General features: G+C 40.7%; 2 protein-coding genes across 2 annotated transcripts in view; one reads left to right on the top strand and one right to left on the bottom strand.

The window, feature by feature from the left end:
- Nucleotides 1-8627, top strand: part of LOC311045134 (retinal-specific phospholipid-transporting ATPase ABCA4-like) — a gene marked incomplete at both ends in the record, with an annotated part of 110528 nt that extends 101901 nt beyond the window's left edge. Inside the window, 6 exon segments of the mRNA XM_084056944.1 lie at nucleotides 1323-1464; nucleotides 4880-5014; nucleotides 5889-5992; nucleotides 7559-7651; nucleotides 7904-8153; nucleotides 8508-8627. Coding sequence (XP_083913070.1) covers nucleotides 1323-1464; nucleotides 4880-5014; nucleotides 5889-5992; nucleotides 7559-7651; nucleotides 7904-8153; nucleotides 8508-8627 — 844 coding nt within the window.
- A 1330-nt stretch (nucleotides 8628-9957) lies between these two features.
- On the bottom strand, nucleotides 9958-25812 carry tecrl2b (trans-2,3-enoyl-CoA reductase-like 2b; the record flags this gene model as incomplete). The annotated part of the gene is made up of 12 exons (XM_084056943.1): nucleotides 9958-10749; nucleotides 10827-10872; nucleotides 11262-11350; nucleotides 13687-13744; nucleotides 14829-14872; nucleotides 15591-15663; nucleotides 17356-17461; nucleotides 17575-17690; nucleotides 21647-21750; nucleotides 25125-25169; nucleotides 25479-25530; nucleotides 25651-25812. The coding sequence occupies 12 exons, from the start codon at nucleotides 25810-25812 to the stop codon at nucleotides 10622-10624; spliced, it is 1023 nt and encodes a 340-aa protein (XP_083913069.1). The 3' UTR covers nucleotides 9958-10621.
- Nucleotides 25813-27111: the final 1299 nt, after the last annotated feature.

The raw sequence follows: 27111 nt of genomic DNA, 5'->3' as shown, positions 1-27111 counted from the left end.
ATTTATTATATAGCGCCTTTATCCAAGGCGCTTTACAATGATTGTGCATTACATTCACCCATTCACTCACCGACGGCGGAGGAAACCATGCAAGGCACCAACCTGCTCATCAGGAGCAATTAGGGGTTCAGTGTCTTGCTCAAGGACACTTCTACTACTGTAACTCTGGGGAGCCCGGGATCGAACTGGGAACCTTCCGTTTCCCAAGCGGCCGCTCTGCCTCCTGAGCCACTGCCGCATTATAGCACTTGTTATAAATGTTTATAATCATGTATGACAACTTATGAATAACGTATTATAAGTGCTGGTCATAATCCATGATTTTGCTCAGTGGAACAGAACATTATAACTACCATAACTTAGTCTGTTGTCATAATGCATTGTAATGATATGTTTATGAAATTAAGTAAAGTGACAATGATTACAAATATTTATAACAAGTGTTATAAATGCCTTATAAGCACATTATACCGCACATTTACCGATGATATATACTGTATGAGATGAGATATGAGATGAAAAAGGATATAATAATTTTGCCCCCTTTTGTTGTTGTGAAGATGAGATATGATTAGATGAGATGAGATATGAGAAGAGATATTAGATTATGATTAAATGTGATGAGATATGAGATGAGTTAGAATACGAGATGAGAGGATGATATGATATACGAGATGATATAATATGAGTAGTTATGAGATGATGAGAGATTATGAGATGAGATTTGATTTGATGAGATGAGTAAAATGGTCATAAGATAAGAATGGCCACAGTTAGGATTAAGCAAAAGCTGCAATGCGGGGGTCTCAAATATTAAACTATGATACTGGAGATGCATACACAACATACAGTACTTCTCTTTCTACTACCAGGATGCATACTGTTAGGTTACTGGTTTGATATTCATTGGAGCACCCACACAAAAAGAAAACCATTTAAAATCAGAATAAATTACACTATGTACACTAAGGCAAGTCATCTTTATTTATATACTGTAGCACATTTAAAAACAGGAGTTGACCCAAAGCTTTCCAATCGAGGCAACTTGTCCAACTGATAAAGGTGCAAAACTCAATCAATGTAAACTTTTGACATTTCTGGTGTGTGTGTGTACAAACAACCCCCCCCCCCCACTCCCCTCTCTGAAATGCATCAAACAGGTAGCTGTCTTTGATGCTTTAATTGATTAGAGAGAGCACTAACGAGCACCACTTTTTGAGCCTCGACCCAAAGTATTACAATATATACTGTAGACCTACAGTATTGCTGTGCATACATGAGTTATTTTTATTAGTAACTGAATTAGATTGTTTGTCTCCCAGTATTTTGTCAGAGATTCTGGACGTGCACCAGAACATGGGTTACTGCCCTCAGTTTGATGCCATCGATGAGCTCCTGACTGGGCGCGAGCATCTCTACCTGTATGCACGTCTCAGAGGCGTGCCTGAGTCAGAGATCGCCAGAGTGAGTATATATCTCTGATTTCTTCCTTTTGCCTGGAATAAAACGGGCGTCAAAAGTATAATTCATCCTGTTGTCCGATGGATGACCTTTCAGAATGGATGAGCATCAACTTTCACAATTCACAGGGGAGGTCTGCCTGTTGGTATTTGAAAAGTTTCTGAAGTCAGTCTCTAAACGCTAGGACAATATCCCAGCTTTTGTTGTTAAAACTGGGTGGGGGGAGGGGGGGGGGGACCTTGCATTGCAAAACCATTCCAAAGTGTTTAGGTGGTTTCTAGTGGTGACACGTGACAGGATTGGTTTTCAAAGCAGTAGATGTAGGTTTGTTAACGGTTAGAACAAGAACCCCCAGAGATTCACAATGACCTTAAAAAAAAAAACGGAAATAGCGTTGTGAGCTCTGAGTAGCCTGGCTCCAGCTGAATCGCTAGCTTCGCATTCAGGGTCTGGTGGTGCTGTAGAAGGCCTGGCCCAATCGGGATCGGGATAATCCTTTATGAACCAATCGCCAAAGAGTCCCACTTTGGCCACGCCCCCAACTCAGAAAACGGCCGCACTGAGAGGGCTTTCAGACTGAATAATGGAGTGAAACTAAATGAAAATTCAGGCTGAGTGTCAGGCTAAGCTCTGAGCGGAGATCTCCGATCATCTGGCAAACGCAAGACTACCCTCAGAAGGGTGATTGAATTCCTGATGATTGATGATTTTAAATGCATCTCTACCCAGCCTCCCCTTAGCTGGATGGCCACTCATGCTGAACATGCGTGTCTTTATTGTGTAGTTAAAGCTACAATACAATAACTTGAATGTCCATTGTCTCTCCCAGCAGAGAGTTAATTGTTGCTGGCATTGCATTGCATATTGAAGTTTTTCATGCGCTTACACAACTATGCACTGATAAGGCTCCATGGGTGAGTAGCCTTGATCTGTACATCCTGTGTCCTAGTTAGTACACAGTTAATTGCCTCCATGCTTGTGCACTAAGACACGATAACCTGTATGATAACCTGACATTTACCTCCGCAATATGGAAAGCTGCACAAGCAGTGGTGGAAAAAGTACCTACATTTTTTACTTAAGTAAAAGTATCAATTCTGCGATATAGAAATACTCTGTCCGGAATTCAAAATTTACTTGAGTAAAAGTACCAAAGTATTGGTATCAAAATGTACTTAAAATACCAAAAGTAGAAAGTACTCATTATGCAGAATGTCCCGTTTCACAAGGTATCATGTGTATACAATGTATTCAAATCTTTTGAAAATAGCAGATCTACAAGCTCACAACGCGACACGTTGTGACCTTGTAGATCTGCTATTTTCAAATAGCCAAAGTTTAAATAGGGCCGAAGAGGTTAATGTATGTTTTGTGATAATAATCAAAATCTACAAATAACTATAATTGCCAAAACAATATTTTTCGGAGTGGAAGTAAAAGTTTTGACAATTGGAAATACTCCAGTAAAGTAAAAGTACCTAAAAATTGTACTTAAGTACAGTACTTCAGGATATCTACTGTATTTAGTTACTTTACACCACTGTGCACAAGTCACACCACTGCGTAAAGTTGGTGATCCAAGTGAGTTAAAGTAGTACCGTCCAATATCAACATTGTGCTGTTTAGCCAAGATTCTGCAATCCCTAGTCAGTTCTCAGTTGCTTTCCTTCCTGGATGAATGCAATATTCTCCAACATCAACAGTCAGGGTTCAGACCAGGTCACAGTACTATATAATAACAGCTACAAACACTCGTTGCAAACAATCTATTGAAAGTTCTGGATAGTCACCAGCATTGTGCAGCTCTTTTCATTTTCAACCTCTCAAAGGCTCTTGATACTGTGTGGACCATCATAATTCATTACAGAAACTATCCTCTATTGGCTTGCATGATCTCTCTGTCAGACGTTTTTTTGTAATTATTTGTCAAGGAGAACAAAAGCTGTTGTTGTAAATGGTGTTAGATCCATTTGTGATCCTCTCTATAGTAATGATATTCATGGATTAAAGTTCTCAGTCGCCACAACTGATTTCAGTCATTTGGATTCCATAGCAAGCCAACATGTCTACTGTGGAAGCATTTTAAGCAGTGAAAATAGCCGATCTACAAGCTCTCAGAGCTTGTAGATCGACTATTTTCGGTTATTATTTTAAGATTAGATAGATAGATAGATAGATAGATAGATAGATAGATAGATAGATACTTTATTTGTCCTTGCGGAAATTCATTTTGTGCCAAGCAGCCATCAGGATACAAAAAATCACAAACACATAATAGAGCATTTGAAGTGGTCAAACTAGCAATATGTTCAGAAGCATGTTCCATAAAATCTTAATAGTCTCTGATATTTCATTTAAAAGCAACGATTAAAGCCTCAATATGTGATTTCTTCACCTGGTTGGCAGTATGTAGTAGAACAGCAGGAACAATATTATTATTATTACATCTGTTTAATATTACATTATTGTGTTGCGCTAATGTAGGGGGGCTCCTTTCATTCTGTTTCACAATTCGCACATTAGGACTTGGCCATACAACATTTTCAGTCGTGAGATTTTAGTTTGCTTTAATCCATGAACATTATTACTATGCGAACAACAAGCTTTTGTACAGTATTGACCCCACTCATGCATTGGCCACTGCAAGCCTGCAGACTGCTTTTGATGCAAATTGCAAATGGCTCTATTACATTTTAATCATACGTCTTAAACTCTGACAAGACTATGGAAGAGTGTTGATGAATGGATGGGTATGAAATCTTAGTAATGGACAGGTTTACATTCTCCTTGAGGCTTCAGAAAGAGACGTTTGCCAAATATTGGGAAAATTGGATTGAGTACGTGGCCCCATTGAGGCCATATTTAGTCTGTAAAAAATAACACCCTGTTGCTGTACACGGAGAATGTCTGTCTTGAGTGTGTTTCTTTTTTTCTTTCTTCTTTCTCTTTGTTTTGTTTGTGTTATTTTGGGGATTGCAGTGTAATTGGTGTGCATGTTGTTTTGTACACGGAAGAATGAAGGGAAAATTGAAAGAAATGGGGATATTATTATATGTGCAAGCATTTCACACAGCGACTGGAATTAGGATAATTAAAAACGGACAGAGAAATGTGAACTGGATGAAAAGCACTGAAATGTAGCTTTTTTTTTCTTTCTGTAATGCCAGGGGACCGCTAAGGGGGGGGGGTGTTGCCGGGGATCCCCAGTAAAATTAGTCCATATACTGTACTATCACAATAATTTTAACCACTTTATCCATATTTTATACTTTGGCTATGTGCTTGCACATCTGCTATGGATTGATGTGCATATGTTTTTAATGCACATACATTTTTGGGGGTCCTTGACATGAAAGAGTTTGAGAAACACTGATATATTTACAGTGTCCATGTCCTTGATGTCCTGTCCGTTCTCTAGGTGGCAGAGTGGGGCATCCAGAAGCTGGGCCTCTCAGAGTACGCCGGCCGTTGTGCGGGGACCTACAGTGGCGGCAACAAGCGCAAACTCTCCACGGCCATCGCTATGATTGGCTGCCCGGTGCTGGTGCTGCTGGTGAGTTGGCCAATGGCGACGCCCCGTTCCCGTACGCCGGAGCACCCATTGTTTGGGTTGTTGGGTTTTGTGCAAGGATTCGTCAATGAAAATGGTCTATGTGGGTCCATATGGTGAGCCATATGGGTGCAGTCAAGCCCAGCTTCAAATGCTTTACACGCTGGCAGGAGATGGCACCGACTGGCACGTACCCTGAATATGTTTTGCCCATATTATGTTACATGCAAGGTTGGATTTGCAGGGGGGTTGTATCTCCAAATTTAAACTTTTTATGTTTTTTTCTTTTCCGTAAATTAATGCCCTACTCCATTGGTTCTCAAAGTGGGGTCCGGGGACCCCCAGGGGTACTTGAGGGGGTTCCAGGGGGTCCCCAGCTAAATGATGGATAGGAACCAAATGGACCCTTATGGGTCTGTAACTCTGAGAGTGTACAAATGGAACCAAATGGACCCGTAAGGGTCCATTTGGTTCCATTTGTACACTCTCAGAGTTACATTAACATTGATTTTACAATATAAATTGGGGTCCCAGAGATAGAAATGCCATTAAATGGGGGTCCGTGGCCCTAATGCATGTCAAACTGGGGGTCCTTGAAATTAAAATGGTTGAGAATCACTGCTAGAGAGCCGTAAAAATCTTCTCTTATGGGGGTTCCTGGCTTATCTTTTCAAATGGGGGTCCGCGAGCTAATAAGTGTCAATTTGGGGGTCCTTGACATGAAAAAGTTTGAGAACCACTGCCCTACTTCATCATACACAAGTACCGTTGTGAAAACAGAAGTTAAAATATAGAGATATGAGGTTTCTGCCCGACAGCAACGATATGAGGTTTTCCCCCGAACCGCCACGGTGTGCTTGTCTGTGTGTCTGTGCAGGATGAGCCTACGACGGGGATGGACCCTCACTCTCGCCGCTTCCTGTGGAACGCCATCATGAGTGTCATTCAGGATGGGAGGGCCGTGGTCCTGACGTCACACAGGTACTAAAAACGTTCAGCGTCCCATCTCCCAGGGGTCTAGCGCATTGTAACGGGTAACCTCTCCGACCGACTGACTTACTTATATAAAAAAAACACATCAAATCATTTTTTATTGCAAAAATAGCCAATCTGCAATCTCCAAAGCATCGTGATGCGATGTGTTATTTAAAAAAAAATACGCTTCTTGATTATTCAATTATTAGTTAGTAGTTATTATATAACAGTTACTAAGAAGAAAATCGATAGTTGCAGGCTTAGTACAAATTAATTACTTTTATGATACGATACGCATGTGACACCACAACAGCTGAACACAGTTAACATCCAAGCCATAAATTTGATGGGTGTGTCATTTGGTTCAGTTCCATTTTTATTATAGTGCCAACAAGTCACGAGAAGATGTAGAATCACTTCACATGTAAAGCAGAGAACCAGCGTTTTTCCTCCCCTGAGCAAGCATTTGGCAAAAGTGTCAGGGAAAAAGTCCCCTTTAGCAGAACCAGGCTCTAGGGTGGGCAGCCATCTGCCTTGACTGTGTTAGAGAGAGAGAGGGGGATCGACAGAGAGAGAGACAGACAGACAGAGAGAGACACAAAGATGGCACCCTCTCTCAAATGAGCTTTTATCATTGTATAATAGTCAGGCTGCTTGAAGCTACAGTATCGTTTGTTCCAGCCTCCATCAAGCCTCTGAAATCTATTGCTGAATATCTTGTGCAGTAGAGCAACGTGTAATACATTTGCATAATGGCACTTAAGCATATCATTCTTACAGTTTATCTTTTAGTCCTTCATGTTGTCGATGTTAAATGAATAGTCAAATGTCTCTTTTATGTTGTAAGAAGTTTTTATGTGAAGCAACTGTCTTGCATTGTGTGAAACGCTTCATGTTTTTGTGATGTTTTGAAGCAACAGACTGTAGCACTGTGTCCCCTCTGGGACAATAAACCTTACCCCCATTACTACAACTTTCCATTGGATGTGGTGATTCAATGGATATCGGGTGATAACTCTTACCCTTAACACATTGACTGCCAATCGCGTAGACCTACGCAAACCTATTTAAAGCCGCCATGTGCCAGTCGCGTAGACCTACGTGAAGTGGTGTTTTCGAAAAAAGTTCACATTGCACTTTTTTCAATTTTCAATACGGCACATTTCATTGTAGCACCGCCGGAAACGGAATTATCCGGGATCCAGTTTTGCCGATCCCGTCGGCCTCCGTTCTAATGACGAAACTGAAACGCCATTTTCTCTTTGTAGTTTTTCTCCTCGCTGATCACTGTTTAACATAAACCGTTCTAACTACAAGATGGCGGCTCCGTTTTGCATGGGATTTTCACTGGTCGAAGCAGTCAGATATCCACAATGTTTACAAACATCTTAAGGATTTTAACGAGGTCTATGGCGACATGAAAAAAAACAAAAAAAAAACAATAAAACGCTGGCACTGGTAAGTACATTATGAGATTAACCTCTGGCATGGAATGTGTTAAAGCTGTGCTCATACAGTGCATGTGAAATAGCATGGCGTAACTTATTGTTGTTGTTTTTCTTTCCCCATCAGTATGGAGGAGTGTGAGGCCCTTTGCACACGTCTGGCCATCATGGTCAATGGAACATTCAAGTGTCTGGGCACCATCCAGCATCTCAAATACAAGTACGATTGTTTTTTTGTTTCGTTTTTTAAGCATACTTTTTCAATAACACTTTTTGGTTTTGCATTTTGCAAGATAAGTACCAGTTCTTCTCATCTGAGTTGCCAAAGAGTTGCTCAGCACAGCACTTTTCACAGTTTGCTTATTATATTACAACAATATTAGAAGCGAAAACATTCTCAGGCTGGTTTGGGGGGGGAGATTACAATGACATTACAGACCTCTTTGGTCCTCTCCCTTCTCCTTTCATCCAGATTCGGTGACGGTTACGTAGTGACCATGAAGATCAAGGCGGCCAAGGCGGGGACGTCTCCGGACCTGGGCCCCGCCGAGAGCTTCATGGAGAGCACCTTCCCCGGCTCCGTTCAGAGAGAGAAGCACTACAACACGCTGCAGTACGAGATCGCCTCCTCCTCCCTGGCCAGGATCTTCCAGCTGGTGGTGGCCAACAAGGACAGGCTCAATATCGAAGACTACTCTGTTTCACAGACGACGTTGGACCAGGTACCGTATGCAGTGATGGAAGAAGTAGTCACACGCTGAGTCTCTTTTGTGTCTCCTACTGGAACCGCTGCCTACCGGTCCGCTAGTCATCAAATTATTGGCTTAGGAATGTGACAAAAACAAAAAAATATTCTTGAATTCAAGTCTTCATGGGGTGACTAATCGATAGAAAAAAAAGTACTAGCATTTCTGCCAAATGTACTTCTATTGCTGTCAAATGTTCTTCTATTTTTGACAAAATGTTCTATCTTTGCCAAATGTTGCCATCTACAGTATTATGACATTCCCATAACAGGGAAGCTTTAGGATTCCTGTGGCTAGCTTGTCAGTAAAATATGTGCTTTATTATCGCAGGTGTTTGTGAACTTTGCCAAACAGCAGGCAGCAGAAGACGAGGACATTACACTGCACCGGCGGGCAGCTGGTGGGCGACGAGAAATAAAGAAGATATCACCAGTCGGGAGGAAAAAGTGAAAAGAAATAATGGACCAGAAAACACTTGATGACACGCCACAACGTTAGATGTAATGGTGTTTAGCATGCAGGTCAGGAAACAAGACCTTTTCATTTTGTCACGGTGAAAACAACCATTTTTACTTTCTCATACACACACTGGGACAAAGAAATGAGGCTGATTGGGTCTCTGCCAAAGTGTTCATTTCTGCACTCTGTCATTGTGTTTCTGAACAAATGGAACAAAAACTAAATCAGGCACGACAAGAGTACTTTAGAGGTTATATATTTTTGTATGTTTGTGGTGCGTTTCTTTCTTTCTTTTTTTTTTTTTTTACAGCACAGAGGACCTAAAGCAAAAAGGATAGTGTAATAGAGTATAACGTATTTTCAACATTCCACGTCGCTTTACAGAGGGATTAATTCTTTGTTCACACCTAGATTTTTTCCTTAAATTACAAGTATAACAGAGAGATAGGTATGAGAGTTTACAAGTGAGGGACTGACTGCATGGGCGGTCAGATCTATGCGTACGTACATAACGTATGTGTGCAGGACTATGGAAGCACTTTAGGAGTAGTCCTCTCTTAGAAATCTACACACACACAACTTCAGATGTACACACCCTCTGTGAATGAAGCATCACTGAATGCTTGGTGACCCATTGAGGGTTAAGTAATTTGAGCTAAGATATGAGTCACTGTCCTTTTTCCCCCTCTCCAGTATGTATTATATTGTCACCATTGCTTGAGTTGTTTTCCATGCTTTTCAACCATTTTATTGTTGTGTATTGAAGCGTTTACTTCTCTGCCATCATGTTTCATTTGTGTATGTCATGTCATGTCTCACCCAAACACTTTCATACACTGACAGCTTATTCTGTATGTGTCAGTCAGTCAACACTGGAGCTCAGATTTTTCACTTAGGTTTAAAGCTGCAATCCTTAACTCTATACATCCTACCCGGGATTTGAACCTGGTCATTCCCCCACCCGGGATCGTATCCCTAAGGTTGCTTTAGGATGGACTCCTGCAGGGAAAAGGAAGAAAGGTTGGCCCAAAACAACCTGGTGACGAACCGTGACTGCCGAGCTAAAGGAGATGAACCTGACATGGGGCGAGGCACAACATGCAGCACAAGACAGGTCCCGATGGAGGCAGATCGTTAAAGCCTTATGTCCCACTAGGGACGAAGAGGATTAAGTAAGTAAATAAGTAATTCCCCCACCCCATGCGCAACGCAAAGACAAAACACCACAGTTGTGCTAGTGATATTGTATAAACATACTCCATACCATACAGATTGGTCAAAATAACGTTTTATTCACTTAAAAAAGTTCTTTATTGCAGTGTAAATGGCAAACTGGAAAATACCACAAAATCTTCTTGAACTATAAACTGGAGCAACTGATTAAGAGGATGCATGTTTTGTATCCGACAAAGTAAACCATTGACACGATTGGACTGCAGCAAATACTGAGCACTGTACAGCTTGTGTTTGCCTGAAACCGTATGGTTTGTCATCATTATGTGTGCTAGGTACACACTGCACCACATCACATACAGTACAGTACAGTATCCAGCATCCAGCAGTAATAATCATAATAAAAAAAACCTCAGGATTTCATAATGTGTTCCTGCAGCACAATATTTCTCCTTAAGCACAATTGAAACAGCAACAGGAGGATTGCATCGTATAATACTTGAACCCTCATATGCAAGTCTCACATCAGCACAAGAATATTTCAGGTCACAGAGCTGCGTGCAGCATGCTGCTGTTGGTAGCTCAGCAGTGTAAAGTGCGGAGGGATGCTACTTGTACCGCTGGCCACCGGGCTCTGAATGGCTGAGACGAGAGTCACTTGGCGCAGAGGACCCCGGCCAGACTATTCTGAGTGCCTTGTCATAATCCTGATTTATGTGACACGGTGTCCAATTACCCTTCTCCAGCGCTGAGTAGCTGTGTCATCGCCTCAGGCCGCTGCACTCGCCCGGCGTGCTGTTGGGCCATGAGGCTCAGAGAAACAGAGGGATGATGGCGCTGCGCAGCCCAGGGTAGTTACTGAATTCTCTGGTGTAGATCCCGTGCTTCTGTCTGGCCCATATTGTCATCTGGATGAAGCTGACGAGGGTGTATACGGCCACTATGGGCAAACAGGGGACACATTGTAGAAGCTAGTAAAAATTGATTTGTTTACATTATGTTGATTTTTTTTTTTACCTGGAGCACACTGGGTCATGATGCTGAAGCTAATCCATGCGCCCACCTGCACACAAATGAAATGAGATATCCATTCATGCAAAGTGAGAAGAATAGCACAATTAAAATGAATGCTTTTGGGGGACATTGTTTGATTTGCTGTAGAGCTCAGAGATAGGGAATGATCATCTTTTCTCCCAGAATGACTGTAGCATTTTGGAAAGCAACTAATACAAATTGTCCATGTTGGGCACTGGAGTCAAATACTGTAAATTTATTATCTATTACAATCTGACTAGTGTAATGTGGACACAATAAAATGAATACGAGACAAATGAAGACAATTCCCCATAGCTCAGATATATTTAAAATGATCCATTGCAGGTGATGACACCAAAAAGGAATCTCTTCAAATACTTATGCTTATGTAGTGGGTTCACATAACGTTTGACCAACCTCATAGGTGTAGTTTGGACAGGACACAACGAAGAAAAGCCAAGTGAAGGGGTTTGTGGTGGGGTAAGGGATACTCTTTGGCCTAGATCCTATTAACAGGACACAAGTGTAAGGCACAGGTCTTGATGGAAATATCCTCCTAGCATGCCAACTGGACGACATCTGATGAAATGAAATGTGTCTTGAACATCGCTGGCTTGGGAGCGTATCAGAGTTTAGGTAATTTCATACGTCAGTTAGGCTCTATCACTCCCATGAAGTCCACATTAACTCTAAAAAAACATGGCTATCTTGTGGACAGAATGTTTGTGGAACAAATCTAGGTTATATATGCTGACCTGGAAGTATACAAAACAAAATATTTCACAAAATATAGCAAATCAGAGGGAATTGCAGGCTTGTAGGCAATCGACTGGTGTCTCCCCGCTATCCAGATAACCCCACACCAGTCACAGATTTTGGATGGGTCAACAATTTCACGTCACACCAGTCATTAATTTTGACATTCACATTCATACCAGTCAAAACATCATATGTGAAAAAAAAGAAAATACAAAATAATTGTATAGCCCCTGTGGGTTTCGCCTCCACACCACCCAAGCACCACACACAACAGTCACAAAGTTTGACGGGTCATATTTTGACAGTATATGGCAGCCTTCACAGGTTGTCACAAAGTCATTCATAGTCATTGTGGATAGAGTTTGACTGGAAGATGACTTGACTGAATTAACTTTTTCAGGATCCCTTTTCAAGTTTTAATTCTCATTCTTGAGTCAGGCCCAATGTCAAGGAATATATCTATAGTCAAATTATTTAGTGAAAACTAAAAATATTAAGTCACGCTACACCGTTGTTGTCAGTAATATAAGCCATACTAAAGGACAGGTCACCAATTTCACTGTTACACAAGTGACAATAATTGTCACTCTAAAACCGGTAATTCATTTTCACTTTGATACCTGCAAACATTTTAGCAGGTCACCATGTATAATATAATCATACTTTTAATACTGTAATAAAGTCATACTATATGTTGTCAGAAACAAAAACAAAAAAATCATATTATATGTCATCAAAATGTCATGCTATAAGCCTAATATGTCAAAAGAAAATCACGCTATACTGTATAGTAAAAAACTAAACCTGCCATACTACGCACCAACGTAAAAAAAAATATATACCATTTGTCCTCAGAAATAAGCCATACTACTGTATGTCATCAGAAAACACCATACAGTAGCAAACTAGGTTGTCAAAAAATATCCCATACCATACAGTATACTGTATCATCAAAAATAGGCCATACTGGTGGCTCTCCTATAGATAGATAGATAGATAGATAGATAGATAGATAGATAGATAGGATACTGGCAGTTTAAAAAAGTCACAACAATGTCATTCATTAGGAAAATGCCAACGTGGACTATACACAGAAAAGCCGTAGCTTGTTTCTACTGTGGCCTGATAAGAGTACGTACTGTAGCACATAAATAAAGTGTTTTCAATGGGCTGAAATCCATTGAAAAGACTGGCCTGGGTTTGAATCCAACCCAAGGTTCTTTGCTGCATATAGTACCCCCCATACCTCTCGCCTTTCCTGTCTCTCTCTCACTGTCACTGTCACTATCAAAAATAAAGCAGAAATACCCGAAAAATATAAACTGTCATCAAAAATATGCCATACTATATAGTATCGTCAAAAAATAGGAAATACTCCACTGTGTCATCAATAAGCTGAGCTGAACACACCGAGCCACTGACAGATTCTACTTCCAAATGTTTTTCAAACTTTCTCCAGGGACACAGGTTTTCAAAACTATTTAAAAAAAAACAACAACAAAAAAGTTTTGTGAAACGTTGCTGTGTTTTGTACTTCCAGGCCACTACAGTTCTGGTTTATTTGCAGAGACTAAATTACTTTGCTCTTCAAGTATAATAAATGTGCAGGAATTTGTCACGGTTTTGCATTTTGGCATAGCGGTGCACAGGACCTTGCATATACAGACAGTGCAAGCAGACAAATCCTACCAGAAGGAGCATAATGACACATCCCCCCCATCCAAGATAAAGCCCCTCTGAATGCATCTCCAACGTATCTATTATCCATTGTCAAGACAGCGTGGCCCTGAATGTAAAGCAATTTTGACTTTGTAGCCTACTGCTCACCATTGGTTCCCAGTAAGTTTGGTGATCTATGCATTTGAGTTTCTTTTGTGGCACTCATTGTAAGTCAGTCAAATTAATAGTGTTAGCTAAATGCCTGAAATGTAAATAGTATGTAAAAGAAATCTCTCAAACACAACTTCATCATACTGTACGATGTAGTGGTTGACTAACCATGAGTTTTAAATAATCATTAATTAGAACAACAACCACAGGAGACTGTACCACTCGAACAAATTAGAATATGGAGTGAACTTACCATTGCAGCCAAAATGATTGAGAGCCAAGTGTATGGAGAAGTTTCCTGCTTCACAAAGCTGTAATGAGCAGAGAGATATATTAGTTTTAGCTGTCTACAGTAAAACAAATAGGAATATAGCTGCAAAGCAGCGATTCAGGGGCTCAAGCCAACACGCACTGTTAGAAGTTGAAAGCTGCAAGGGGTCTAGACCTTTGACAGTTTGCGACACCCGTATAAAAAAACATTTATGAAGATCAGACAGATATATGTATGGCCAAATCTGTGCTGGGCAGTGGGCAATGCCCTTTTTTTGGCAACGCCATCGTTCAATTTCAAAAACATTTTGGCTTAATTAAACATAACTAACCTAATGTTTGGATAAAACTGTCATTGATTTATGCACACATTTGTGCCGGGCCCATGCATGCCCCTATTGGGCAATTTCTAAATCATTTTATACACATGGTTCAACAGTGTTGAACATGGTAACTATTCCGAAGCCAGTTCAGATCAAACCCCCTTCGCTGTGATTGGCTGAGATGTGTGGAGGGAGCATTCCTTTTGGTTCACTCAGTGTCCTGCATATGTGCAAGGTTTTACAACAAATGCATGACGTTTCATAATTTCAAACATAGCAGGTTAACCCCTGTTTCAAAGTCTGTGCGCTCCATCTGTGTATCTCAGCCAAATAACTTTTCATATATAGTCAGTTTTATTGCGTCACACCCATTTTCTGCATTTGTAGCACGGCCCAAGTGGTCAAATTGAATCAGTCTTTCGGGGAATGTTTCAGGCACAATGTAGACATATATCATTTAAGTCTTCTAATGATTGGCCCAACGGTTGTTGACTTTGGTCTTTTTAAGTGCTGAGCCATGGCCTTTTGAAGTTCATCCATGGATAAATATCTGTTTGTTCGTTTCGTGTAAATTGGACTCATGGCATAAGAGTTATGACTTTTCAGTGTTCAAAATGTTGAAGTAATGGACACAACTTCCAATCATTGGTGACATTTTCGTGTCTCTACCATTTACCATTTCATGGGATATGTTTTTAAGAATTTGGCGGGAGAAAACCAGCACAAAACCAATAGCGTTTCAGACCTTTGGGCTTGAACCTGTATATATGCTTTTAAAACAAGATGCAAGAACAATACATACCATAAACGCAGCAAATGCGCTATAAACCTGTAATTTACCATACGCTGAAAAAAAAAGAAACGTAGTTCCCTTAGTATGATTGTATCATTCATCAGATACTAAGATATCCTAGTCGCTGTCGGGCAGAAACCAACTATCTCCATTTTTCAACTTTTAAATGTTTTATTATAAATCAGTGCTATAGTGCGTGCCAACGTGTCGTCACCACGGGGGGGCGTGGCATAGTAGCTGCAGACATACTTGTGGGGGGCAATGTTAAGTCAACCTGTTTATACCCCACAAAGATGTCCGCCGCTACCAAATGACACTTGTTGACGCCCTTTCAGGATTTTTGGCACGCACTATTGAACACACTTTACAAATATTGAACCCCAATGAAAAGTATTAAAAAGCTTCTAACTAAACCTCCTAACTTGGATGCTCAAACTGTCGTTCAAACCACCCAACTCCAACGTTGTTTTTTTCCCGTCTGACTTCGTCATTCTAATCAATGATGGACAAAACAATGGCCAAAAACCTCCACTTGCGCTGGATTTGGGTAAAGTGATGATAATATCAGGACACATTCAAGTATCTAACCATGTATAAAGTCACAATACCAACTTTGACTATGGTGACTTTGACTCATGTGAACATGAGTCAGTGTTGTGTTCTTTTAAAAACATGTTTTTTTATTTTTTATTTCTTGAAAAGTTAATATTTTGAACATAGTTGGTTTCTGCCCGACAGCAGAGATATGATATTTGATGGTCCTATACTCACTTGGCGGTGTGTACAGTGGGTGGTTGAGATAGTAGGCCAGCCAGGCAGCAAATCCCCAATAATACAAACAGTTCTGGGCGAGAGAGTGTAACACATTTGTCAGTGTGGTCATCAATGTCAACCTTCTCAGTGGCCATGCTGTGTTGTAATGCTTTGGTACCACACCACTGAGTTTTCAAAATGAGCTGCTTCACAGAGGCATACCATATGGTGTAACAATATGAGACACTAGTTATGGGCACTGTTGCCAGATTGTGCGAGAGAAATAATCAACGAGGTCTATGAAAACAAGCTCAAAAGAAGCGACTAACACATGAGCACTTTAAATCTTTGTACACATCGGTTATTTGAAAATAGCCGCTCTACAAGCTCACAACGTGTCGCATCGTTGTGAGCTTGTTGATCTGCTATTTTCAAAATAATCTTGGGGGTACTGGCACAATATGTTTTCAGATGGGCATACGCGGACAAATACATATTAATTTGGCGTGTCCTTGACATGAAAATGTTTAAGAACCACTGGTTCTGGTCCAAATAAGCAACTACACTTTAGAAACAAGCCCAAAAAAACGCAACCCGCAACCACCAATATCTTTTACAGAAAAACAAGCCCTGAGTCGCTTATAATAAACGGACGTGGCAACCGTGGCTGTGGAGTGGTAGAGTTTGATCCAGAGTTCTCTAAAAGTCAAGCAAAGTCTATTTGTAGTGAAGTGGTTGTGCGTGTTCAACTACTACTGAATACCCACTGGGGATTCTGGGGGCCTGTGCCAACCTAATTAGCATGGCTGCCCTGGATTTTTGTCGGTATTCATTCTCCCTAATGGTGCTACAGTCTTTTCCCACCCGCACACATACTGACCCTTAGAGGAGGTCAAATTAACCATCTGTAGCGTTTAATCACACATAGGCACAGTGTATTTGTGTTTACCAATATCAGACATGGCACTTGGCTCTGTTACGTGTCTGCTGATCACTGCCCAGTGCCCACTCAATTTATCTTTAGACTGTGACACACAGGGAAATGTTTTGTGTAACTGATTGGCAAAGGTAAAGCTGTCCAAGTCCTTGCTTTTGTATTGTTGCTTTAACCCATTGAGACCTGAAGCCGATTCTACATGTCTCCTAAATCCCAACACTATTCTGAAAAACGCATGTTTCTATATCGGTGGTGCTCAAACTTTTTCATGTCAAGGACCCCCCAAATTATATGTATTTGGCCGCGGACCCCCATCAAAATATTTTGTTCCAGGGACCCCCCAGAAGCAACGATTTGAGTTAAAAATGTTCGCTTTAAAAATATATATATATTCAAAGATTTGCACACATTTTCACGATTTTTCAAAAATAGCAGATCTACAAGCTCGTAGCGCGGCACTCGGTGCCGTGCTATGAGCTTGTATATCTGCTATTTTTGAATAGTCCAAAGTGTAAAAGAATGCTTTTTAGCTCACATCTAAAAATGACACAGTTCCAAGTCCAAGGGTTAATAAGTTAACAATGTGTGATTTCAAGGGAACATTTGAATAACTTCTGACTGTCACGATCTTGGCCTCTGGCCCTGCCCTGTGTGTGCCCTTCCCATGTCCTGTAAGCCCTGTCCTGTGCATAATCTACTATCTCGATCTACAAGCTCACAACGTGTTGCTATTGTCTCTGAGTGTACCGTACGCCTATTTTGACATGCCCATCACAGGGATGGCTAGGGTTCATGTGGTTTTCATTTACATTGACAAAAACTTCCCTAGTGTATGACATGACTTACCCTTATGATTTTCTGTATAGGCATCGTTCCATGGGAAAAACGATGTATGAAGATGGTTTCAAACAATCTCTTGATATAGTGGAACGAATGGCACACACAGGCCAACCTGCAATCGCAATACAGTCGCTAGGTTATCATTTCTGCTGGGTAAGGAAGGGAAGGCACTGTTCACAGAAGCTGTTAGAAAGCTTTGATTCAAAAAAGAAAAAACAAGTATACCTGACCACTCTGAAGGGACTAGAGGTGAAGTTGTGCTGCGGCAGGTAGACGTTTGGCAGACGGAAATAGAACAGAAGGTAGACCATCAGAGGTCCAATGCACTCTGCCAGAAACACCTGTGGGATCAGAATCAGATCCAGAAGTAGAATATCTTTGTACAACTGGTGCTGTAAATATAAATTATGCTCCTGGCCCGGGCTGTGGCTGGTACGTACGCCGGACAACCTCATGCAACGGCAAATGTGCCTGAATTTCTTCATCACATACCCATAGCCTAATTTATTAACGAGGACAATGAAAAAAAAGATTTTTATCCACAAGCTCTAATTGAATAGATTAACATTAACATTAAGGAGGAACTGCCCTGGTGAATGAAATGGGATTCTCTCATTCCCATTGGGATTCCCTGGATGGTGTGGGGAGAGAGTTGGTTGAGAAGTATGTTGTGAATTTGCCACGGCACGACAGAGGCATTCTGTGCACCGTCAAAGCCTAGGTGACAGATTTCTGCTCCGTGTTTTGGTTCCTTTGCACCTGGATAAAATCCAGTGTCTGCTCAGTCCTCCTCATTTTATCACACCAACCACAGCGACTGTGTTTGGGTGTCTGACTTGTTTTCCCTTTTTGACATGACGAGTTGTTTCACTTATGGTGACAGACAGTTCAGCAGGCAGCACATGGCAGCACAGTTAGCAGTATGTGCTGATTGGTTCAGCTGCCATATCAGGAAAGTATTGTATCATACCCAGGGGAGAGGAAATTACTTTTCTGCATTCACCCAGCAGATGGCTTGCTCAGATGCCTTTTGATCAGCTGCGCTTGGTGGGGAGATGTCAGGGGTTAAGTAGCCAGGGATCAATACCATTTTCGGTTTTCTGATCCTGTCTGGAGCGGAAATAACTGTACGTTATCAGGCGGCCGGAACCCACAGCCGGAACCAAGCGCGCTGTGCACCTCCAAAATGATTCCCCTAGTTTAAAATGTTTAGTTTGGTTTTAAGTGGTATAGTTTAGTTTCTTTTGGTATATTAATCGTTTGTATGTCCATCTTTTATTATAACTTGTAGCGCGACTAGCGAGACTAAACTAATTGATTCACATTGTGGGGGGAACAAAAACAATGCGACGCCAACCGGAACCCGGCACCGGAACCCAATTTATTTTTTGTTCTAAATCGGATCACACGGCTCAGTTTTAGAATAAATACCAGGCTTAAGTTTCCTCGTGGTGGAAAGTCTGGTGACGCGGGTGGGTGACGTGAGGTTAGGGGTTTAGCATCTTGCTCAGGGACACTTCGACATGTATGAGCAAGCCCAGGGTCGAGCTGGTACTCAGCCATGGCCTAAACCCTAAACCCAAGTCCAAGGGGTGATACACAGTACGATCAGATGACATGATCCTTTTATCTCACCCTGCATCCAGGCCATACATTTTCTCGATGACATCGGAGACACTTTGAAAAGATTACGAGTACATGCTGGCATTCAGGGCTCAAGGACAACCAGACCTCACGTACTGTACTGTCCAGGGCAGGGTGACAGGCCAAGACATAATATACTGTATATTTTAATCTACTGTATCTATTTTCATCATTAAGCATTCAATCAGCCAGTGCACCTGCCAGGATAACATAAATTATGGTCGTAGCTCAGTTAGATGAAAAGTTGTTGTTGTCCAGCCGTAGGCTAGGCTACACTGGACTGAGTAGGAAGGAATATGAAGTAAGACTGTATGAAATACGTTATGCAAGACAGTGACTGGATTTAGAATTGTAAACTTTCTCCTGCATAACTCAGTCAGAGTGACTATCAGATACGGGGTATTAAAGTTCCTTCCCTCCCCTTGAATAACTTCCCCTCTCTCACACAACTTCCAAAACACTCTTATCTGGAATTGAAAATATCCTCTCTATTTCTCTCCTTGGTTCTCCTTATAGCACTTCTGTGTTGTGGGATCTTCTCAGAGTCATGGTGGGTATATTATGTTACACCTACTATATACTGCCAAAGCATGGACTCTTAGCTGTGTACCGTACTTACTTTTCATTGCTTGTAATGTTTATTAATTTAGATCATAACAACTTGAAACCCGTGTGCCTTTTCTGGGCCTGTCGTAATAGGTGCAGCTTGTGGATCGGCTATTTGCGGCAAAGAGATGTGGTGTAGAGCTGGGGGGAAAGGCCATGGGTAGATCCCTGGGGGACTCTGGTCAACAAAGTATTTTGGGTTTAAGCGATTAAGCTAATTCTATTGGCACTTTCTTTGTAAGTCACTCTGGATAAAAGTGTCATTAAAGGGCTCAATTGTAGGAGGTAGGTTTTTACTTTCAAAGGCGAAAGAAGAACATTTTACAGTATAATTTAATATACGTATGTAGATGTATGTAACAACATAAACAATTGTTGATGACATTATCTGGAGGGAACATTGTAACCAAAGCTCACAACATACAGTATGACAAATCCTGGCTGTTTATGTACTGGTGTCTCTCCAGTGGTGGAAAGTAACTAAGTACATTTTCATTTTACTTCTAGGGCCTACCACTACATCTAAAAGGCAGTATTGTACTTTTACTCCACTATAATTATTTGAAAACTTTAGTTACTAGTTAGGCCTACTTTACTTTATTATTATAAACCACTTATACATCTTTTTTGATATATAGGTCGGCAATTTCAAAATAGCTGATCTACAAGCTGTGTTAAAGTCCCCAAGGTTATATTTAAGTATTTAATTATATGTATTATTTCGTTGGCATTCTGATATTGCACTTATATAGGTCTGACTGTTGACACTGATTTCCAAGCTAAAAGTACCCAAGTACCCTTTATTCTGAAATAGCTGGTCAAATGTGAGATTTTACCGCGATCTCGCGGGATTTCGGTGAGAAGTTAGAAGCTACAGATCTGAGATGTTTTCAGAGACTTTCCTAACGTCAATACAGAGTCGTCTTTTAAGACATTAATTCGGTTAGTTTGAACCTGCTCAAACTAGGGTGTTGTGTGCGTCAATGACATGTGAGTTCATTGTTGATGTTAATAATATTTATGGAACTAAAACTCATGCTCATTAAGTTTGTAAAGTGCTAACTAAGCTAGTACCTGTTGCTATGCTAATATCTACTGTCTGAATTAACTCCATGCTTGTCGTCAGTAATCACTGACATTTAGGGATGATTTAGTTGGGCTAATTTATACACTGTCATTCTCTCACAAGTCCTTAATATGTTGTTGATTATTAAGAATAATTACTGCATATGAGTTTATGACTGTTTATTGGTCATGTCATGCTGATGCATTCTGCCTAATTGAAGCTACAGTCATTTCTAGTCACAGTTGGGTTATGACAGTTCCTATACATATAGGATTGTATTTGGATATGCAACTGCTATTCTTAATTCTAAACTGTGAAGTGTATACTATTGTGGTATTTTCTCTCCAGCTAGATGACACCATTTGACTGGTTTGATGTGTAATTATTGGTACAGACCACTTTTATTAATGCACTTATTTTGTCTCTATTCTCTATGTCTCTATCCCCCCCCCCCCCCCCCCCCCCCCCCCCCCACACACACACACACACACACACACACACACACACACACACACACACACACACACACACACACACGTGTGTGTGTTATTGTTGAACTGTTACTACTACATGCCTGTACGGCTGCAAAGGAGACAAGTAAAAGAGGAAAACCCAGCATCAAGCCAATCAATATTAAGGGCCTAAAGTGGTGTTCTGGTTGACACACCGGTGTGAACCGAGTGAACAATATCAATCGGCACCCCAAATTCAGCATATCTGTATTCCCTTCACTACAAGCTGCTATTTTCAAAGGATTTTTATACATTTGAAAACTTGTGAAATGGGACCTTCTCCATAATGAGTACTTTTACTTTTGGTACTTTAAGTACATTTTGATGCCAATACTTTTGTACTTTTACAAAAGTAAAATCTTGAATACCGAACTTGTACTCGCAACAGACTATTTCTACAATAGGGTATTGATACTTTTACTTGAGTAAAACCATGTGAGTACTTCTTCCATCACTGTCTCTCTCTCACCATGGCCCATCCCAGCTGTGGTCCGAGGTCATGGAAGAATATGGTGCCTGTGGTTGCGACCGGTAGATTCCCCAGCACCTCGTCGTCTCGCAGAGATTTTCCGTCTGAAAATGGCAAAGAGAGAATGAGCTGATATAACAGCAGGATAGAGCATAGCTGGAGGGGTTTTGTTTTGTTTTACAGAAAACTGAAAAACATTTCAAAACCGTATAAGCAGAACAAAAGAAAACTTTGAATGGAATTTATGTAAATGAGTTATATCTTCCTGTAGAAAAAGAAAATCTAATTCTGGACATAAACAGTGAAAATGCACTCACATTTTTTACTTACGTAAAATATCACAATGTAATCTCTTAGCACATAATGCTGTTGTGAGCTTGTAATTCGGATATTTTCAAATATAATAGCGAGGCGCTGTGAGCTAATGCATGTTTAAAGCATGTTTTCTAATAATCTACAAAGTTACTAGTAACTCAAGATTTCAAATAATTGTAGTGGAGTAAAAAGTACAATATTTGCCTTTGAGATGTAGTAGAAGTAAAAGTATTGAAAATTGGAAATACTCAAGTAAAATAAAATAATACCTCAAAAGTGTACTTAAGTACAGTACTTGAATACATGTACTTAGTTACTTTCTACCACTGCAATCTAGCTTGCGACAATAGGTGCCCTGGATTTGGTCACTCCTTTGGGGCTGCCCATGGCTCATTGCCCAAGATAGTTGTGTCCCTGGTGGCTGCCAGAGGCCGTCCCAGAGGCTCTACTCATTAAACCAACTGATACTGCCATATTCCCCATATTCCTGTATCCAAAAACAGATGAATGAAAACATCGCACCTGTATGCTCAACGAGACCTGGGTCAAATAATATTTGTAAAGCGTTCTGAAGAGCCAGCCAGATATAGTGTTTTTGCCAAAGAATGTACTGTATTTAAATGTTTTGTTATTTCGCTCTTCTATGACTCTTCTGGCTGACTGACAACTATTTGCCCATGGACTTTATTAACCCATTGAGAACCTGAAGCCGATTCTACATGTCTCCTAAATCTCAACAGTTTTCTGAAAAACGTATGTTTCTATATCAGTGGTACTCAATCTTTTTCATGTCAAGGACCCCCAAAATGATATGTATTTGGCCGCGGACCCCATCAAAATATTTTGTTCCAGGGACCCCCAGAAGCAAAGATTTGAGTTAAAAATGTTCGCTTTAAAAATATATATATTCAGAAGATTTGCACACATTTTCACGATTTTTCAAAAATAGCATATCTACGAGCTCGTAGCGCGGCCGCGCTATGAGCTTGTATATCTGCTATTTTTGAATAGCCCAAAGTGTAAAATAATGCTTTTTAGCTCAAATCTAAAAATGACACAGTTCCAGGTCTTAATGGGTTAAGTCCAGGCCTAAATGAAAACTTCCCTACTGGCTCTCAAGGCAACAGTGGACGCTCAGGCACTGCTGCGAGAAGCCAGGGCCGGCCTTCTCAATAAATATTCAGGGCAAACCAAGTGTCCACCTCCTGCAACGATAATTGGAAATACACCCCCATGGATGCAAGCATGCTATATTGATTCCCGCTGTCAAGCCTGTCAGCCTCAAAACCTTTGTGTTACAAAGAGGCTCTGAAACTTTGAAACTAGTATTCCTCTTCTTTGTTGGGTATATTGCAACATACGTCTGTAATTTAAAAGTGTCGGCGCCGTTTCTTTTGAGACATCTGATTGGCAGTTGAAAAATCTTCTTGACAGTGCATTTTCCTCTGAAAAGACAGCGAATATTCTGAATACCACGTCATACATGAACACAATCCACGCACCTCTATCAATGCATGTGATTGAAAAATTAACATTGACATTCAACCGATTCTAAATGTCTTCACAACTCATAATGAATGATATTAGTTATGTTATCAGACATTTATGACAAGCTTTATGTGGAACAGGAAAATAAATGTCCTTAAAAAATAATGTAGGCTCCATTGTAACAGTAAGACTGACTATGAAAAAGGATATCTTAAAGGACCATACCAGCCCTTTTGACATGTGAGTCCTTTGTCACGGTTACTTTCTTCTTCTTAAAGGGAGGTTATGCTGTTTATAAATATTTTGCATTTCATTCTCCCCAAGCATCGAATGAGATGGACTTCACAGCCAAAACAAACCCACACAGCAGCAGGGATTACCCTGAGACAGGCAGAACACAGAACGACACATTTATTTTTGTTTGTGTCATTTTCAAATTGAACAGAACAGAGTGCTGCAGTATCGTGGCCATGCAGAGTTAGCCTCTGGTCTAAAACTCCCCAAAAATACCCTGTATTTGGTTCTGAGGAGGCGTATCACAGTATTTCTTAACCCAGTAAAACCGGGAAAGCATCTTTGTCATTTTAGATTTTAGCTATACAGCAACATAAGTTTTTCAGAAAACTCTTACAATTTAGTTTAGTTTATTTCAGTCAGTTTTAGAACTGTGGTTCTCAAAAATAGCAGATTTTGTCTGTTATTTTTTATATTTTTTTGCAAAATGTTGACTCATTTTGACAAATCTTCTCTTCTGGGGGACCCTGGCACAAAATGTTTTCAGACGAGGGGCTCCGCGGCCAAATACATTACATACAATTTGGGGTTCCTTGGCACTTAAAAGTTTGAGAACCACTGATTCAGAAGGCGTTTGTGTAGAATCGGCCTCAGCCAGGTCGCACTGGGTTAAATGGAAGCTGTCTCCGTGTGTCGCCTTCTCACTTGTCACTCACTCATCACACCTACTTTATGAATGTGGTAACGTTGTACCCATGAGCATAAACAGGGAATGTGCACTCACACACACACACAGCTGGTGGACCTCTCTGGTTGCATCCAGATAGCGTCACATTACAGGTTTGTCATCATTCAGGGCAGAGTTGGACTGTACAGCTTGATTTAAACACGGGCTGGAAATAACATTTACTCTAACCTAGGGTCACCTTTCCTTTCACATAATAAAATGATATTTATTAGTAGTTCTAATAATAGTAGCCTAGTAGCGTTAAGAGTATATATATACTATATATAGTATTACTAATTTATTTAGCCTTTAAAACGGTGATATGTCCCCTACCGACACATTCTCACACATATGCGTCAGTTATTCGCCGCTCTGTTGTTTTCACTCCCTAATGTGTCACTATAGGACTACAATAGTGACTACAAAAACAAAAACGCACGTATTGAAGCTAGTAACCGCAATCTCCCATAATGGACTTTTTTTTTCACTCTCAACTTTTTCTTTTCTCTCCCCGCACAGTTTTTGTGAGGTTAAGGTTGAGGTTAGGGTTAGGTATATTTGTGTGAGGTTTTGTCAACATGCGACGTTGCCATGGCGTCCCGTTATGTAAAAACTTGACGCTTCAGGACAGAGCGGCAAAATGTGACGCCTTTGGGAGTGAGAGCGGGTTGCCCCTACACATGGGATATAGTTACTAAAACCGTATATACTTACGGGGTTGTAGTGTCAAACACTGTCGGGATGGATGCCATTTTGGATCTACAGTGTAATGATAAGGACATATTTTACATTGACTACACCATGATATTTAAGCCAAATACTTTTCATACAACATGCGTAGACTCAATGTGCCTCAAACTTAAAACCGAAATGTACAAAGATCAAACAATTACAATACATAATTTTTTTTATATTACATACAATACATTTATATATGTAGTTTTCAATCTTCATACAACTAAGCATTTCAGCATACTTTGGTGCACACGAGCAGCAACTTCAACCAGAAACAGAGGCAGGGAATCATTGACTTTTCTTTCTTTGAGAGCATGATAAAATTCCACTTACATTTCTTGTATATCAGACACTTGATATCCCATATGGTTGCTTTTGGCTCCACCTGTAAAAGTTGTTAAAAGAAGCGAGCCACTATCTATGTCATTATCGCGGCGAATTCCCTCGGAAGTTTCGAATGTACAAACACTGCTAAACTGAGCTGATAAGAAAGTATATACTTTACCTTGTCCAAGAGGCAAAGCGGTGCCTTCCTAGAATCCAGAATCTCCAACTCATAGAAAATGTAATTTTTGGGAGGTTTGGCCTCAGGTGCTTTTAATCCGTGTTCACACCGTCTCTTTATGAACTGTGCAACGGTGAATAAATCCCTCAGTTCAAAACTCATGGTGGTACTTGGGGCACTGTGTGTGTGAGTGCTGTAACTCTAGTGTGTTAATGTTGTTAGTTACTCAAGTAAAACAATCTGAAATATGGCTTCAGTCTTGTGGCATGAGGTTAGGTACAGTATCTGCTGTGATGACCTTGACAAATTGGTCTCAGCTTCAGGTGCTAAGAGGCATTCTCAGAGGATTGAGTTTGAGGTTCATAACCGGTTTATAAAACCTGTGAAAGTGGATATTGATACAAACTCAGCACAGATTAACAAAAACGTGATAATTTAAAGGGATAGTTCACCCCCAAAATTACTTTTTTTCCTATTGATTAGTCACCCCATGGAGACTTGAATTCATGGATCTTTTTTTGTTTTCTTTCCTAAGCCAATATTTGATGCCCGGCAGCGGTTCCGGTAGGAGACACAAAGAGTCCGCTGCCTAACCCTTTAAGTACTGTTTACAGAGTAGGCCTACTATACTCAAAACGTAAACATGCAGGTTATACTGTACGTGTAACATGAACCCAAGCGCTCCCAATTCTGGGACAAACATAACAGCAGATCTACAAGCTCACAATGTGTCACAATATGATGTGTCGTGAGCTTGTAGATTTGCTATTATCGGTGACTCCGCGAAGAATGTAGAGTGGAAACAGGAGGGGGCCTAGTATGGAGTCCCCCGGGACTCCATGCTGTTTAATACGTCATCACATTGTACGATGTTGTCACGCTCAGAAAATAGCCCATCTACAAGATCACAGCACGTCACATCACGACGCGTGGTGAGCTTGTAGATAGGTATTTCAAATATTTTTCAATGTATAGCGACGCCAGGTTGAAAGTAATTTTTTTGCCGTATAAAACCCTCAATGCCAAGGTCATGGGTATAATTTGACGGAGGAGTGTGACAGTGATCTGTGTGACTGGTACCACGCCAGCGTGTGGAGCAGCATGCGCTGCCAGCATGGTGTGCATGTCCCTTGGATTCGTTCTGACACCCGACTGGCAGGCGACCAGAACATTAGGTCTTGCATCAGTGCCATGTTTGTCGGGCATCAACAAGTTCAGTCAAATAGAACTTGAAAAAGCAGACAAGGAGGAAGCAGCTATGCAATTCCGTTTGCAGAAACTAAAACGGGCCCATCAGACTTTGGGCCAAATAGTATTAACATTTATTTGTATGTCTTTTTAGGTGACTGATAGCCAGACAACGTTTCCAAATGGATCTAAATCAATCAATAAAACTTTCAATCAATGAGGCACCAGGGATGTGAGTGCAATACTCTGCCAAATAATTTGCATACAGCTCAC

Source organism: Gymnoscopelus microlampas (genome assembly GCF_963454915.1).
Source record: "Gymnoscopelus microlampas genome assembly, chromosome: 5".
Taxonomy (NCBI): Eukaryota; Metazoa; Chordata; class Actinopteri; order Myctophiformes; family Myctophidae; genus Gymnoscopelus; species Gymnoscopelus microlampas.
Note: the sequence above shows the minus strand (reverse complement) of the source record. Positions and strands in the feature narration are given on the sequence as shown.